This window comes from Notechis scutatus, chromosome 5 (assembly GCF_049901735.1).
Source record: "Notechis scutatus isolate UNSWTSFEM ecotype Mainland chromosome 5, rNotScu1.2, whole genome shotgun sequence".
Taxonomy (NCBI): Eukaryota; Metazoa; Chordata; class Lepidosauria; order Squamata; family Elapidae; genus Notechis; species Notechis scutatus.
The window spans coordinates 60,784,666-60,802,621 of NC_142013.1; the positions used below are offsets into that span (position 1 = coordinate 60,784,666).

General features: G+C 45.4%; 1 protein-coding gene across 7 annotated transcripts in view; it reads left to right on the top strand.

Moving 5' to 3' along the window:
- Positions 1 to 17,956, top strand: part of SRPX (sushi repeat containing protein X-linked) — a 142,359-nt gene that overhangs the window by 50,474 nt on the left and 73,929 nt on the right. For 4 of the 7 annotated variants that reach the window (XR_015749836.1, XR_015749837.1, XM_087966857.1 and 1 more), the window contains exons 2-3: positions 5,343 to 5,402; positions 6,815 to 6,862. The exons of 1 other annotated variant lie outside the window; for it this stretch is intronic. Coding sequence is in view for 4 of the 6 variants with exons in the window: in XM_087966857.1 (XP_087822983.1) it covers positions 5,343 to 5,402; positions 6,815 to 6,862 (108 nt within the window). In the remaining 2 variants the exon portion in view is untranslated. The remainder of the gene's footprint in view (positions 1 to 5,342; positions 5,403 to 6,814; positions 6,863 to 17,956) is intronic. 2 more of the 7 variants (XM_087966854.1, XM_087966855.1) reach the window with 2 other exon arrangements.

A 17,956-nucleotide genomic window follows, 5' to 3' on the forward strand; every position in this document is an offset into this window, starting at 1 on the left:
CTTTTATTCAAAGCCAGGAACATCTCTGGCCTGTCGGTGCAAACCTCCTCAGCTCTCCCCTCCCGGCAGAAGGTCAGGAGGACGCCATCTTTAGTCAACCCGTGGTGGAGGCGGAGGTAATCCCGGCTCCACCCCTATTTCATGACCTGGTCTCAAATCAACTGAATTCTACTAGGGCCCCTCCCACCCCATCCAGCCTGGACAGGAGGTTCTTTAACCTCGAGTCGAGTTTCTGTGACTTACTCAACACCCCCGAGGTGGATGAGCCCATTGTTGGGTTGGCCTCCTCGTCCTCCCCCAGTGACCCCCTAGAGGCTCTGAAACCCGAGGACAAGAGGTCCGAGCTCGCCCTACGTAGAGCTCACCAAGCGGACTCCTGGGCCATTAGATCAGCCACTGCGGCTTCTTTCTTCACCAGATCCTCGATCCGGTGGCTTCGGCAACTGAAGCAACATGTTCCCCCCTCCAACACAAGGGCTCACCAGGACATAGCAAAATTGACGGCCGCGGCGGAATTTTCCGCTGACGCCACCTTCCATGCGGTCAAGTTCTCCGCCCGGGCAATAACGTCCCATGTCACTGCTCGCCGCCTGCTCTGGCTTAAACACTGGCAGGCGGACATTAAAAACAAAGTTAAGCTGGCTACTGCCCCCATAAAAGGGGACAAACTATTTGGCACGGCTCTGGACCCCTTGCTATCTGAAACCCGGAGCAAGAGAAAATTTCTCCCTCCTCTGTTTCGGAGGTCAGAGTCTAGAGGCCCCCAGCCATTTCGGAGAGGCTCCTCCCGCCCTTTCTACCAGTCTCCCTTCCCGCCAAGGTACTCGAGACCCCCCCTCCTCCCGACCGTTCCAGCCCCAGGATCGAACCGATCCGGCCGATAGGAACAGGAGGGGCAGCGGCTACAGGCGCCCTTTCAGGGGCTCAGGAGGGAGGCCCTTCCGGCGTAGATAGATCCCGTCCCTCCCCTCCCATCGGCGGACGCCTCAAGCACTTTGCCGACCGATGGGACTCTTCCACCTCTGATACCTGGGTCCGTGATACCATCAGACTCGGCCTCACGCTCGAATTCAAGAGCGCCCCCCCTGACTTCTTTCTGGCGTCCCCCCCTCAAGGGACCCCATCAAACGCAACCTAATGGATTCAGCAATCCATCATCTTCTCCAAATACAGGCCATTCAACCCGTCCCACCCTCCCAGCGGGGGCAGGGGTTCTACTCCCACCTTTTTGTAGTCCCCAAATCCTCCGGAGGATGGAGGGCCATCTTGGACCTTAAACGCCTTAACCGTTATCTGGTCTATCGCAGGTTCAAGATGCACACCCTGCAGTCCATCCTCCTCAGCATCCGCCAAGGGGACTGGCTATCCTCCATAGACCTCTCCGAGGCCTACCTCCACATTCCAATCCGACCCTCCCATTTCAAATTCCTCAGGTTCTGCTACAACCACCGCCACTTCCAATATGTCGCCCTTCCCTTTGGGCTAGCCTCTGCCCCGAGGACCTTCACTAAGGTCCTCGCGGCCCTGGCAGCTCATCTCAGGAATCTCCCGGTCCGCCTCCATTGCTACCTGGATGACATCCTCATCCTCTCTCCCTCCAGACCCCAAGTAGAGAGGGACATCAGGGTTACTATCTCGGCCCTCCAAGACCATGGTTTCCTAGTTAATTGGCAAAAGAGCCAACTATCCCCATCTACAAGGATCTCCCACTTGGGGGCTGTCATTGACTCAGTGCAGGGTAAGGTGTTCCTCTCCCCCGAGAGATTCCTTAGTATCCAGGAAGCCGTCAGGCATATCAGACGCTCCAGGAAGGTTACAATTTTAGAATTGTCCAAATTACTGGGTAAAGTGGTTTCTTGTATCTCCATTGTTCCATGGGCCCGTTTACACGCTAGACCCCTACAATGGTTCCTGCTCCCATTCCAGCGGACCGGCAGAAGCAACTCAAAGGCCACAGTCAAGGTACCTCCAAGAGTCCTTACATCTCTCCTCTGGTGGACCAGCCCCACCATCAACAAGGGTCACTTCATCAAGGAGCCCCACCGCCTCACCCTTACCACAGATGCCAGCCTGTCCGGATGGGGCGCTCACATCCTCTCGCTCTCAACTCAGGGCACATGGTCTCAGGTAGAACGGGGGTGCAGTATAAACTGGCTGGAGCTCCACGCCATCTTCCTGGCCCTGCGCAGTTTCCTCCCCCAAGTACGCGGGCGGCATGTCCTCATACTCACGGACAACGTCACCGCCAAGGCTCACGTCAACCGTCAGGGGGGCACACAGTCCATCCGCTTGATGAGGGAGGCCGAACGCCTCTGCCGTTGGGCAGAGCGCAATCTCCTCTCCCTCAGAGCCGAACACATCTCAGGGGACTCAAACACCCAAGCGGATTGGCTAAGCAGGACCACGGTGGACCAGTCCGAATGGCGCATCCACCCGTCACTATTCAGGGAAGCGACCAGAATGTTCGGTCTCCCGTTAGTAGACCTCTTCGCCTCCCCACTCAACACGCAACTCCCCAGGTTTTTCTCCAGGTACCCCTCCCACGGGGCCGAGAATCACGACGCCCTCCGTTGCCCCTGGCCCACAGGGCTCCTCTATGCCTTCCCGCCTCTAGCCCTGGTTCCCAGAGTTCTCCAGAAGCTCATCTCCGAGAGGGCAGAGCTGATTCTAGTAGCACCCTTCTGGCCCAGGCGCCCCTGGTTTGCGGACCTCCGCAACTTATCGGTGGCCCCTCCCTGGAGAATCCCCCCGACCAGGATATCCCTCTCCCAGGGGCCCCTTCAACACCCAGACCCTCAGTGGCTCCAGTTAGCCGTTTGGAGGTTGAGCGGGAACGCTTAAGGAAAGAACGGTTTTCCGACCAAGTTATTGAGACCATTTTAGCCGCCAGGCGGCCTTCAACAACCCGCATATACAACGCCACTTGGAAGGGATTCTGCGAGTGGTGTCATGGTCTCCAGATCAACCCGCTGTCACCTTCCATAGCTCAGGTCTTGGAGTTCCTCCAAGAGGGCCTGAGGAAAGGGCTTTCCCCCAACACCCTAAGGCGTCAGGTCGCAGCGCTATCCACAGTCATTGACTGTGATAACCTGGGTTCCCTTTCCCACCACCCCCGTATTCGGGCATTCCTCAGGGGGGCCACCAACCTGTGTCCCCCATCCATACACCGATACCCTACCTGGGACCTTAACAAGGTCCTGGTGTCTCTGACTAAGCAACCCTTTGAGCCTCTCAGGGAAGCCTCTCTCCAATTCCTCACATTCAAAGTGGTATTCCTGGTAGCTATTACTTCGCCCGCCGCATATCGGAGTTAGCAGCCTTGTCGGTAAGGAAGGACCTTTGCATATTTCATGCCGATAGGGTGGTCCTCCGACCGGACCCTACCTTCCTGCCCAAGGTTAACTCGACCTTTCACAGGGCTCAAGAACTCATACTCCCGAACTTCTGTCCCAATCCCTCACGGGAAAGGGAGAAGCTTTGGCACTCACTGCACATAAGACGGGCCCTACGCATTTACATTAAGCGTACCCAACCCTTCCGGAGGTCAGAATCTCTCTTCCTTTCCTTCCAGCCCAAATCCTTAGGCCACAAAGTGTCCCCGTCAACCATCGGCCGCTGGATTAGGGCTACCATTTCCAAGGCTTATTTGTCCCAGGCACTGCCGGTACCCAGGGGGATCACAGCACACTCCACCAGAAGTGCAGCCACCTCGGCGGCTTGGGCCACCCAGGCTCCAATTTCTGATATTTGTCGGGCAGCCACTTGGGCATCCCCCTCTCCTTTCATTAGACACTATAAGATTGACACCTTTGCCTCGGCGGAGGCTTCGTTTGGTAGGCGAGTCCTCCAGCGAGTCTTCAGGGAACCTCGGAGATTGCAGGACCAGACGGAGTCCCTCCCGTAGGACAGCCAAGCTTTGGTATGTCCCACTCTCTGGATGATCCGAACGGCTCTCAGGAGAATGGGCGTTGGTTCTTACCTGACACGCCATTTCTCTGGAGCCGTGAGGATCATCCAGCCCCACCCTTTAATTGCCGTCTGGTGGGGCCTTGTTTCGGCCAATGACCTATTTAGCATAGGGAGAGCAGAGCAACGTCCTTCTCTTTACCTTCGTCTTCACGCAAACTGGGGAACGCAAGAGAGCCACGTGATGGAGGGCGGAGCGTTCCTCAGTGATTGAGCTCAGCCATCAACGACATAGACTGAAGCACCTCCCACTCTCTGGATGATCCTCACGGCTCCAGAGAAATGGCGTGTCAGGTAAGAACCAACGCCCATTTTCACACTTACAACTGTTGCAGAATCCCCACAATCATGAGAGGCTGGGTGAGACAAAGCACCCCTCAACGTGAGTAATATTGAATTGGCCACGCCCGCTCAGTCACATGACCACCCAGCAATGCTTATCCAGCCAGTCATTAGGGCAGATGGTTAAATTATTTGAATCCCACCACCGGCAGTAACTCTTAAAAGCAAGTTTTTGCACAAGAAATTCCCCACATCCATATTTGTCAACCAAAATATTTGTCCCCACATCAAGATTTTTCAACCAGGCTATTTGTCCTTGTCAAGCAAGGGATTACATCTTTTAAAATGTATAGCACAGATCTGCTCTTTAGGGATTTATTTGCCTGGGCTAATCTATCAAGGATGTACATCTTGAATAGTGGGCATGGGAACTATGACTGTGTACTTGCCAAATAATGGAAGGAATTATTTTAACAGATGAAGACACAAAGTGAAATCTCATATTCCATTACCTTGTACTGAGTACCTATATTAAAAAATACTATATACAGGTTTAATGAGATATGGCAATATATTCTATATTCATTTTCCATTCAGGTCAGTAATTTATTATTTATTTTATTTTATACTGTTAATGCTTTGATTGGCTGGAATAGCTTCAGGTGTATGTAATCATAACTTTATCTTCATAACTAAGTCTTGTACATATAAATGAATGTAGAGTGATAGTTACATCTGCATGACATCTGCAATTGTTAGGATGGCAGATGTATATCTTTGTATCTTTAAAATGTCTTATAATGAAACCTTAAAGATATTGATTTGTGATGTAAGACTACAGCTGCATGAATTTTAGCTGTTTCTGATTTAAAATTGAGAACAATTTAATTATCAATTTTGACATCATAAATCAATAGTTTTATGTGTTTCACTCTAAACAGACATTGCTATACATGGAAGCTTATGCAATTTGCCTGGGTGTTTGTTACATGGTAAATCTTCCTTTGCTTACCTTTGCAAGAACTTAACAGATACATTTAAAATGCATTATATTTTCCTTCTTGCTGCATTGTTTTTTCTCTTTTGTGTTGTAGGATCAGGATATTCACCAATAGAAGATGATGAAGATGTGTATGCACACAATACATATAAAGGTGAATGCTTTGGTTATATACTAATGAGGATCATCTCTTGCCAAGGGAGCTTTTTTCTTTTCCTGCTTGGCGCATGAAAACTTAGGTCTGCACCAGCCAATTTTTGTACAATTTGCTTTATGATATGTTGTGAACAGGTTATTCAAATGTCATAGTAATTTCATAGGTCCATCAGAATTTTAATTTTTGCCCTACATCATTGTTACTTAGTTTTAATCCATATTTCTCCACTATTGTCTGCTTTTCAACTTTTGCAAGCATTATGGACTTCTTAAGGGAGCTGAGTCTTGCATAGGTGGAACTAAAATAAGGTTATTTGAACCTGCTCATTAGTACTATAAAGGAACATTCTGCTATGAATTTTCTACATTCCAGTTGTTTATTTTCCAGTCTATACATGATATCTTCAAGAATCTTCTCCATGACCAAAGTTGAGAATCACTACAGAGTGTCATATGAATAATGTGCTCAGTAATCTAAGGTTTACAACAATGAAGCCTGTTCATACATGGATACAAAAGTTTCTAGTGAGTTAAAAATGAAGAAAATCTAATTGTATAAAGCATAGCACTGTACGTTCATTTCTGTAAATATATTCACAGTTTTGAAGTTGAGTGCCCAGGCCTTTTTTTTTAATACTTAATATGATAACTCCTCATTTTTACTATATTACCATTGAATTGGTAAACCATGTGGACTACTTGACCTACATTAAGTGATACAATAGCATTGGCATTATCTATCAGCATATCAGACTCACAAATTAGAACATAGTTTATACACTAGAGTGCACCATTTAATTATTTATGCTCTTGCACCAGCAACATTGGCAAAAATATATCCAAACATGAGTCCAGAATGCATAAACGGGGTACCTTCTTTCATATGTGGTGGTCATGCCCTGAAGCAAAAAAATATTGGACAAAAATAAGGAACTGGTTGCAGGAAATTATTGGTCTCCAAATTAAGCTTAAACCTGAATTGTTTCTATTAGGAATAATTAGAGGAGAATTTAATAAAGAAACGAAACACATCATTGTACATATTCTGACTGCGGCAAGAATTTGCTTACGCACAGAGTTGGAAACTAAATAGTAACCCTTCTGAAAGTATAATAATAAAGTGTTGGATTGTGCAGAAATGGTTAAACTCACATTGGAACTGCAAGATAGAGAAGATATGAAATATACGATCTGGGATAAGTGGTATAACAGGTTAGACAGTAGAAATAAAAATTAATGTATTTATGTATGTTGACCTAAATGGAAATGTCGATGTCACCATGTTGCAAAGATTGTATATGAGTTTTTAAATGCAGAAAAGTACAATAAAAATAATATTTAATAATTATTTATGCTCTTATCTCCATCAAATTCTAATGTGACTGATGCAATCATTTATATATTTTGCAGAGCTTCCTATACTCCATCTAAGACTGTCATCTGATGCAGAAATGAGTAGTAATATTTTTCTTCTTATCTTAAAAACTTGAATCTTGCTATTATTTTGTAAACTTTCAATTGTCTTTTTAAAAAGACTTTCACTTTATAGGAATCTTTGCTCTACATCCAAAACCTAAATTGTCAATAGAAGGATTGAGCTCTCTTTCCAATGATCATGAAAGAAGAGAAGACATCCTTGAGGCTCAGCCTTTAGGTAGAGAAATAGTTGGTTAAGCCAGAAAAGAGCAGGATGCGTTGCTCACAAGCCAAATAAATGGAAGATACTTTGGGTAAGGAATTTTCTTAACAGCAATATCAGTGAACATATCTAGAAAGCTTAGTGCCCTCTAATTCCAATTATATTAGCTGGGCCTGAAGGAAGCTAAAAGCCAAAATATTTATATTCCATACCTCTTTATTAACCCATGTACAGGTGATGACATCAATGATTAATTGGATTTATGTGCTCTTTTCCCACCTCACTTAAGGCAGCATAACTCCCCCCTTCCACTTTTATCCCACCTTCAAAGATAAATAGATTGAGATAAACTAAAATGAGAGATGGCAAGTAGTCCAAAGTGATCCAGTCACATTCTATGACTGTTGGTGGATCTGAATCAGTCAGACATTTAATGAAAAAAAAACCGGTTAAGATGATGAAACTTAAATTACGGATATGGCACTGTCTTGCTTTCTGTTAGGTACACATTTTCTGTGACAGTCCTAATATGGAATTTGCTCAGTGGTGGGATTGAAATTTTTTTACTACTGGTTCTGTGGGCATGGCTATGTGGTCATGTGACTGGGTGGGCGTGGCTAGGTGCAAGGTCATAAGTGCGACTGGTCATAAGTGCGAGGATCGGTCATAATTCACTTTTTTCAGCCCTCTGAATACTCCCTATGTATAGGGAAATAAAACTCATCTAGTCCTTGACTCATGACCAAAACTGAGCCCAAAATTTTTGTTACTAAAGTGAGACATTTGTTCAAAGTGAGTTTTGCCCCTAGGTTTTACAACCTATCTTGTCACCGTAGTGAAGTGAAGGACCACAGTTGTGAAATGAGTTACACGGTTGCTAAGAATGCTGCGATGGTCATAAATATGAGGACCTGTCATAAATGTGAGGACCGGTCATAAGTGCGAGGACCAGTCATAATTCACTTTTTTTAGCCCTCTGAATAGTCCCGATGAAGTCGGGTTGTGTCCAGCCGGATGTTCTGAAACACCCCAAAACAACAGCTGAACTTTATTTGGGAAGAGAAAAAATATCTGAATTTTAGCTATTTTAAAATAATCCAGGCAGCTTTTCTTCCCCGGATCAATTTCCACCTGTCAAGTGGACTCTGTCTGAAGGGGTGGATCATGGGGGTGGGTGGGAGAGGCCCAGCTGTCCTGACATCAGGTCAGCCTGTATAGGCTTCAGTTTCCTCCCCTTTCCTTATTTTAACAGATTAACAAACGGACCTTGTAGGTCACCTACTCCAAACCCCACCCCGCCTAACCCTACACCATTTCTGACCGATGACAGTCCAATCTCTTCTTGAAAGCCTCCAGTGAGGAAGCTCCCACAACTTCTGAAGGCAACTTCTGTTCTATGCGTTGATTGGTCTCGCTGTCAGAGCATGGGGGAGGGGGTGTCACACAGTCCCTGGACAGACCAACTTACCAAAAATTAAGTGAGTGGTGAAGACTGGAAAGCGAAGAAAGAGCCTTCTGAATAGGGCTCGGAGCAGAGATCAGTAATATTCAGTTACTTTTAAGAGTGTCTGACACTATAGTTAGCATTTAAAAGATGTTATGGAAGAGGAACAAGTTTCACCAGACAAGACAGACTGAGCTGAAGGTGGATTTGACAATGACAGTCTGTAAAAAAGTTGTTACACTGTATATATAAAAGAATGGCTGATATTTTCATAATTACAATTCATTAATTGAAAAATAAATACTTAAAAGGGAAATACAATTAACAAACCAAGGGAATTTGTTATTTTGTGCCAGTATTGCTCTAAACGCCACAGCAGCATGGGGAGAAGGGGAAGCAACGGTGGCAGAAGGTCTCCTGATATGAAGTGCCCCACCAACGTCAAAGTCAACGCAGGCAGCACCATATCCGGGTATGCAACAAAAGTACTTCCTAATGGCAAGACCCCCCACCATCCCCCCCCCATTTTGCATGTTTAATATAGGCCTTAATTTGGGGGGAGGGGCTTAATTTGATTTTTTGCCGATAAAACGTGCTGGGCCTTCCTATTGGTGGAGGCCGTATTGTTGGAAAAACACGGTAGTATTGAACTACCATTCCTAGATGTACTAATCTACAAAAAAACAGATGGCACACTAGGACACACCATATACCAGAAGAAAACACACACCAACCGCTACCTCAACGCCCAATCCCACCACCACCCAGCACAGATAAACTCTGTTGCAAAACATTAATTGCCAGAACCAAACGGCTGGCAGAGAAGACACACATAAAAGACTGAACTATGCACCCTGACTAAAGTATTGACAGCCAACAGCTTCCACAAAAGCAAAATCACAGGCCTGATCCACAAAAACACACTGAGACATAATGGAGACCTAGAAGATGAACAGACCTATGGAACAGCTGTCCTGCCCTACATAAGAGATACTACAGACAAAATCAGTAAGATACTACACAGGCATCACATCAAGACTGCCTTCAAAACAGGCAGAAATATAGCAGCCATCCTAAGAAACCCCAAAGATAAAATTGACCTGGAAAACCAAGGCATATATGAAGTCCCCTGCGCATCATGCCCTGCCACATACATTGGACAGACCAATAGAAGAATAAGTACCCATCTGGATTTCCGGTCTGCATCGGAGCAGGCAGGAATCCGCGACTGCGCGGTTTCTGCCTGTGTTCACTGCCTGAGTGCCCCGAGCCATTTGGCTTCGGGGCTAAGCCACCTCCGTAGAAGGTGGTGAAGACAGGGGGGGGTCTGGCAGGTTCGAGAGATATCGCACCTCTCTTCCCTAGCCAGCGAAACCCCCTTTTCCAAAGGCAGCTGAGCGGCAGTCAGCACTGGCCACCACATAGAAGAGCTCAGCCGGAAAAAGAAAGTGCAGGAGGAGCTGTAAAGAACTGAAAGTGATCTTTGCTGACCGGGACAAGTAACAGTGAAAGTACCCTGGAATTTGATACTTGCTAAAGAAACATCGTTTCCAGAATGTGTCAAGCAGCGAATGTAAATTAAAGGAAAAGCTTTTTTTTTCTTCTTTTCACTCTCCTTCCGAACGTGACAGCGATTGAACCTTAAGAGAAATCGGAAAACCCGCATTGGAGGTATGGATTTCTGAACATTTAAAGGAAAATTATTGCTGTAAGTGGGAAGGGAGAGGAAAAAAAATTGGAGCAGAATTTGAAAAGGAGGAGATTGCCTAGAATTTTAAAGAGCTTTGAATATTAATACGGCTTCTAAAAGATATATTCTAATTGGAACTCTTTGATCAAACAACAACCCCAGAAAGAGAAATGGAAGAAGGAAAAAAGTATTAAAAGAAATAGTTTATTTGGATTCTTTGGTGACTTTGGAACTTTTGGGAATTATTCTTGATTGAAAACACTTGGGTGGTTGTTTTGGAAAAAAAAATTCTCTTCACGATGGCATCGCTTGTGGATGAACTAAAAATTGAATATCAAAAATATAAAAAAGAAGAACAAGATGGGAAAGATACTTTGGGCACTCTTTTTCAATTTCTAGAAATGGCGGTATGCACTTATGAAAAATTGACTGCGCAGCAGGACGACTGGGACAAAGAAGAAGCCATCTTTGATGAACAAATGGTTCTATTTGGGGAGGAGGAGAAAGAGGAAAAGAAAAAGGGGATTCTAAGGCTTGAAAAAACAACCAAAAAAGAGAAAAATGAGGTGAAAGGTGGATACAAGGTTAGAAAACAACAGAAAGGGGGAAAGCAGAAGAAAAGGGAGGAGGAGAGACAAAGGGGTAAAAAGGGCAAGGAGAAGAATAAGCAAGAGAGAAAAGAGGGGATGAGAAGCCTCAATGGTGGGAAGCAAGATTTAAAGAAACAAAACTCATTTAGAGACAATGGGTAAATTTAATTGAAAAAAGGGATTCTGTAAGGTACATAAGATTGTGTTTTTATATGTGTATTTAGAATAAAATGCTTAAGATATAAATGAGTATTAATATGTATGATTAGTTTCTTAATGGCATTGATAGTGGTCTTATATGCTTTTTCTTTGTTATTGTTGTGTTTTTTCCTTTTTCATAAAATTCAATGTGTAATTTTAGAATGTACTAAACAGAATCCCAATATAAGTTAAGTGTTATATTAAGTATTATTAAGCTAGGGGAAAGAGTTAAAGGCGTCATACTCCAATCAGTGTACAGGAGAAGTTTGTTTAAAGAGAAAAGATGAATGGATAGCTGGAAATAGAACAGACAAAGAATGATAAGTATTATGAATTGAACTGAGATGAGATAAATAAAATAAAACTAAGAAATAAAAGAGGGAAGAAGCTATATAGAAAATTGAAAATGGTAATAAGATATGGAATGGTATATAAAGTGAATATGATTTTTGAATTTGTGTCTGTGCGAAGAGTTTTAACCCGGGATCAAGCAACTTTCAGAAAAGATGTTTTATTTTTTATGTTCTATGTTTTGTTTGTTTGTGTATTGTTTTTGAAAAGCAATAAAATTTTAATTAGCAAGAAATATAATTTGGATAATAGAATGAAAAGGAGAAGTTGGGATAAGATACGAAGCTGAACAGATAACGTAAATATATATATTATAATTTGGAATTATTTTGTATGTTCTATTAGTTTTTTCAGAAAAGATCTTTTATGTTATTATGCCTTGTTTGTTTGTGTATTGTTTTGTAAAACTAATAAAATTTGTTTTTGTTTTTTTTAAAAAGAAGAATAAGTACCCACCTGGATGAACACAAAAATGCAGTAAAAAAGCTGGAACACACTTCCTCCCTAGTCCAACACATGAAAGCCACAGGTCATAGCATCGACTTCAATGGCACCAAAACCCTAGCCACTATGGAAAACCCCAGCTACAGAATTATTAGAGAAGCCATAGAGATTGAAAAAAGACCTGAAAGCATGAATAGAAGAGACTGTCCAGACTGTCAATTATCTGGAAGCCTGCACTCACAAACAAAAAAATCTCCACACCACAAGCCAAGCTAACACCTGGGCACAAACAGCCCCCCCCATACCTCCAGCTCAAACACACCCCAACCAGGCACCCAGATGAAACCTAGCTTCCTAATAAATGATAGCCATCCATTTACTCAAAGCCAAGCCGCACTAAAAGCAGGAAACACAATGTTGCCAGCCAATGAAGACAAAAAAAACCCACTACAAAACAGACAGAAGATATTAGAAACACCAATCAAGCAGAACACAGCAAACTCCAAGACCAATGGACACAGACCAAGACTCCCAACCAATCAGGGTGAAGAAAAAACCATTCTAACACAGCAGTAGGCTAGCACCAAATTTAAAACAGAAATGGCTGTGAAAGCCTGACTCACAGACGAACGCAATACAGAAGCCTGATGATGGCAGATGAGATTCTGCCAGAACGTTGCTACAACTTTAAAAGCACAACTATAATGACGTGGGAAAATACCCGAACAAAGCCGAATACCATACATGTACCCGCGAAAACGTAAGAAAACAAATATATATATATATACATACATACATACACACACACACACACACACACACACACACATACATATACATATACATATACATATATGTAGGTCTAGATGTGTTCGGGTCTTTTCCCATGTAAGATTAAGACTATCTTGGTGACGTTTTGGTGAGGTCCCACTCGCCATCCTCAGGCTGGTGCTTTCGGCTTCGTGTCAGTGCAAACAGTGTGTGATCGGACATGCCATGTCTCTATAAATACTGGTGGGGGGGCTGGTGTGCTGGGCTGATTGGCTGGGCTGCTGCCTCTTGATTGGTTGATGGAGATGATGTTGGTATAATGGGCTGTGTGATGGCCTTGTGAGTTTTGTTGTGGAGATATCCTGGATCTTGTGCTTTAATCTCCTGGGTTGTTTGTGTTTTGATCTCTTTTCCATTAGCCTCCTGTGTTGTAATGGCTTGGGTAATGGGTTGTGTGGTGACCTTGTGAGTTTTATTGCTGTGGTATCCTTGGTCTTGTGCTGTGATTTCCTGGGTCGTTTGCTGTGTTGCAACTTCTTGAGTTCTTGTGTAATTTCCTGAGTTTTCTGATGTGATATCCTGAGCAGGTGGCTGTGATGTAGCATTCTGGGTTTTGGTCTGACTTCAAGTTTGTGGTCTGGGTCTGTGTTCTTGGCATGTGTCAGGTTGTTTGGTTTTGGGGTCGGGGGGGTGCGACAGCTGGCGAAGCAGCCGTGGTCTGGTTTCTGGATGGTGGTTGTCCTTCATTTATAGGATGGGTTTGGGCCTGGGTCTGATGAGAGGGATTGGCGGTGGTGTCCCGTGTTGTTTTGGGTCTGGTGCTGGTTTTCGTGGTTGGGACTCGTTTGTTGGTGAGGGCATTGTTCCAGATGTCTGGTAGGCGGGAGGTATCATCCCGTTTATTCATGTTATGGGGGTGTTTCTCTATTTCCCTGATTATTCTCTTGCTGGAGTGTTCAGTTTTGGATATTAATTTGGTTCCTTCAAAATTAATTTCATGTCCTGTGGCTTTAAGGTGCTGGAAGAAGGAGGAAGTATTTTCTTCTTTTCTGACTGCGTTTTTGTGTTCTGTGACGCGTGCATTTATTCTGTTGGCTTGTCCAATGTATGTGGCTGGGCAATTGTTGCATGGTATTTCATAAACTCCTTGGTTTTCTAGCTGGATCTTGTCTTTGGGGTTTCTTAGGATGTTGGCTATTTTCCTAAGAAACCCTATACAGAAGCCTGATGATGGCAGATGAGATTCTGCCGAAACGTTGCTACAACTTTAAAAGCACAACTATAATGACGTGGGAAAATACCCAAACAAAGCTGAATACCATACATATAAATACCCTCGAAAACTTAAGAAAACACACACACACACACATACATATATATATTCGCACAAGGATCAATTGTATAGAGGGTTTAAGATAAGGCTGAAAATAAGGTCCCACAAACTGTTGAGGACGAAAGTGTTTTTAACTGTTTTCTGATCTTTTTTTCATTTTTTGTTCTCTCTTTCACATTTATGTATGTGTTATTTGTCTGTTTTAATTGTAAAATTAATAAAGTTTATTCTTTTAAAAATGCCCAACTGCCCAGATACTATACAAGGTTTTTCTCCCAGGGTGCGGAAGGCACTAATGCCTTGCGTTGCAGCTGGCCTTTGGGGCTCCTCTATGTCTTTTCGCCATTGCCATTCATGCCAGCTGTGATTCATAAGCTCCTGTTGGAACTGGCCAAGATTATATTGGTGGCTCCCTATGGGCCCCATAGGCATTGGTTTGCCGACTTGATGGGCCTTTCAGTGAAACCCCCTTGGAGTATTCCGGAGGAAGATGTCCCTCTTCTCCAGGGGTCCTTGTATCACCCGGAGCCCCAGTGGTTGCAACTGGCAGTGTGGAGATTGTGTGGGGCATCTTAAATAGTGCCCACCTTTCCAACAAGGTTATCCTAATGATTCAGGCTCCTGGTGCCTGTCAACAATTCACATTTATGAAGCTACTTGGCAACCTTTTTCAGGTTGGTGTGCCAAGTCCAACATCTTACCTTGACAAGCTTCGGTGGCTGCAGTCTTGAAATTTTTACGGGCGGGTCTGGACAAAGGTCTTTCTCCCTATACCCTCCGATGGTAGGTGGCAGCCATTTCGTCGGTCTTGTCGTGTTGGAAACTGGAAACTTTGGCTCAGCATCCTACGGTTCATAGGTTCCTCAGGGGGACTTCCAACTTTGCCCTCCTATGGTTCATAGGTACCACTCCTGGGACCTGCCCAAAGTATTACAGTCCCTCACCAGGTCTCTGTTTGAGTCACTTTGACAAGCCAGTCTTCATCTACTTACTCAGAGGGTAGTTTTCCTGGTGGCAATCACCTCTGCGAGGGGGGTCTCGGAATTGGTTGCACTCTCGGGTCGTCCTGACCTCTGCATTTTCCATCCTCATCAGGTGGTTTTAAGATTGGATCCAGTCTTCATTCCGAAGGTCAACACATCTTTTCACAGAGCTCAGGAGCTGGTGCTTCCAGATTTCTGTCCTCATCTGGTACATGAGCTGGAAAAGACTTGGCACACTCTGGATGGGCGCAGAGTTTTAAAGCTTTACATTAAATGTGTGGCTGTCTTCAGATGGACAGAGTCTTTGTTTCTCCTGAGAGCCGTTCGGATCATCCAGTGTGTGGGAGGTGCTTCAGTCTGCGTCGTTGTAGGCTGAGCTTAATTACTGAGGAACGCTCCGCCCTCTGTCACGTGGCTCCCTTGCGTTCCCCAGTTTGCGCTCAGCCTACGTGAGATTAGGCTGTGTAATTCACTCTCTCTGGCCGATTCAAGCTCTTAGCTTTTCAGGTTTGATTTCTTGATTTCAAAGGGACAATCCTTCCTTCCTTAGCCTGCTTCGTATAGGGGATACAAGGGGAGCACGTTTTTTTCGCCCCCTGGGAGGTTGTAGAACAGGCGGCTTTCGCGCTTCGGCGCCAATCCCCCCCCCAATTCGGACATTTCCCTGCCGTTCTTCTAGCTGCGATCGCAGCGGCTTGTTTAAATGCGCCAGATAGCGCTGCTGGCATTCCCCCCCCACCGCTAACGCTGCTTACAGCAAGTAGGGGAACAGCTTTAACTACCTTCTCTCGGTATTCTAGGTGCCAGAGAGGTCCCTACTCGGCCCTGAGCAGCCCGTAATTACAGGAGCGTGGGCGGCCGCCAATTTGGGCACCGCCACGTGTCGGGCGCCATTTTTGAGGCCTCGTTGTGCTGCGAAGTGTGCTGAGCCAGAGGCCTCGTTGTGCTGCTTTTACATACAGGCCCTCAGCCAGAGGACCGGTTGATTAATCTGTGAATTTGGGCAATATTGTTGGCCTTCCGCAGCAGGCTCAGGGCAGAATTTAGCAGCCTATCCCTCCCGGTTGTTGCCTGGGAGCTCCAGCTGCCAGAGGCCTCATTACAGCCTCAGGCGTTCTAATTCGAAACATTGATGTTAGTTAGCAGAAGAATCATATAACAATAATAATTATAATATTATTTTAATAATATTAATATTAATAATAATAATATTAATATTAGTAATAATATTACTATTGATTCACAGCTGTATAACTGCATCTTTGCAGGTCTAGATTCATATATATATATATATTATATATATATATATATATATATATATATATATATATATATATATATATATATATATATATATATATATATATATACACACACACACACATATATAGACTTATTGTGAATTCCTACATAGCATTCTTCATCTTATCGATATTGACTCTTAACATCCCTGCACCTATTGGATTCCAACCTAGGGTGCATAGAACCTTAATAATTATACCAACTGCTATATTATAGAATTTATACATCTAAATTCCAAAGGGGGGGTGTGGACCAGCTGAAAGGACACCCGGCCTTTGTTGTATGTCGAACCCTTGGCGAGCCAACCGCCCTTAAAATTGTATTGCAGTCCTTTCTCTAATGGCAGACGACAACTCTAACAAGCGCCCTTCTTTGAAGGCCAAATCTAAATCCTATCACCTGCGCAAACAGGCTAAGGAAGCACCTAAGGAAGCCCCCAAGGAGACCTCCAAGGCTTCTCAGAGACGCCCTACGATGTCATAGGGCTCTAGAGAAGGAATTTGACAGGCGATCTAGAGAGGCACAACCGGTTCTTCCAACCCTCCTGCCCTCAGCTCCTTCTACCTCCAGACACCCCACCCTCCCCCAGTTTGTTCTTCCCTCTCCAGGCACAGCCCATCCCAGGGACAACAGGTTCCCGGTCCATCGACCAGATGGACTCCTGAAGCTACATTTACGCCCACGGCCGCTGGCCTGCGCCCGGAGGAGGCTGTCACATCAGAGATTCCTGCACACGTGCAGGCATGGATGGAACGGGCCATTCGCCAGGGGATAGCAGAGGGCCTTCAGCAGAGGTCCAGGTCCGGTCCCCCCTCATTGGCTCCCGAACACGATCCGCCATCTGTCAGGTCCTCACCCAGATCGGATCTCTTTCATGGTCAGGTACCTTTACAGGGGGGCAGCCCTCTTCCAGAAAGAGATCTGGAGGAGGCCATGGAAGATCAGTTTGGGGTGGAGGAGGAATTGGAATGGGGGTCTATGCACCAAGAGGAGCTCCTATTGGAGGTAGACCCTATGGAGGGGGATATGTCCGAGGACGAGGGCCTTACCCCGGACCAACCCACAGTTACGGGACTGTTCAAACCACACATGTTCAAGTCGCTGTTATTCAAAGCCAGGAATATTTCTGGCCTGTCCGTGCAGCCCTCCTTGACTCTCTCCTCCCCGGCAGAAGACCAGGAGGATGCCATTTTTAGACAGCCCATGGTGGAGGCGGAGGTAATCCCGGCCCCACCCTTATTTCACGACCTAGTCTCTAACCAGCTGAATTCCACGAGGGCCCCCCCCGCCCCATCCAGCCTGGACAAGAGGTTCTTCAACCTCGAGTGAAGCTTCTGCGACTTACTTATCACCCCCGAGGTAGATGACCCCATCGTTGGCCTGGCCTCTTCGTCGTCCCCCAGTGATCCTCTAGAGGCCCTAAAACCCGAGGACAAGAGGTCTGAGCTCGCCCTCCGTAGGGCTCATCAAGCGGATACCTGGGCCATTAGATCGGCCACTGCCGCCTCCTTCTTCACCAGATCTTCTATCCGGTGGCTTCGTCAACTGAAGCAGCACGTCTCCCCCTCCAACACTAGGGCTCACCAAGACATAGCAAAATTGATGGCCGCGGCAGAGTTCTCCGCCGACGCCACCTACCATGCGGTCAAGTTTTCCGCACGAGCAATAACATCCCACGTCACAGCTCACCGCCTGCTCTGGCTCAAGCACTGGCAGGCGGACATAAAAAACAAGGTTAAGCTGGCCATGGCCCCCATAAAGGGGGACCAACTATTTGATACTGCTCTGGACCCCTTGCTCTCTG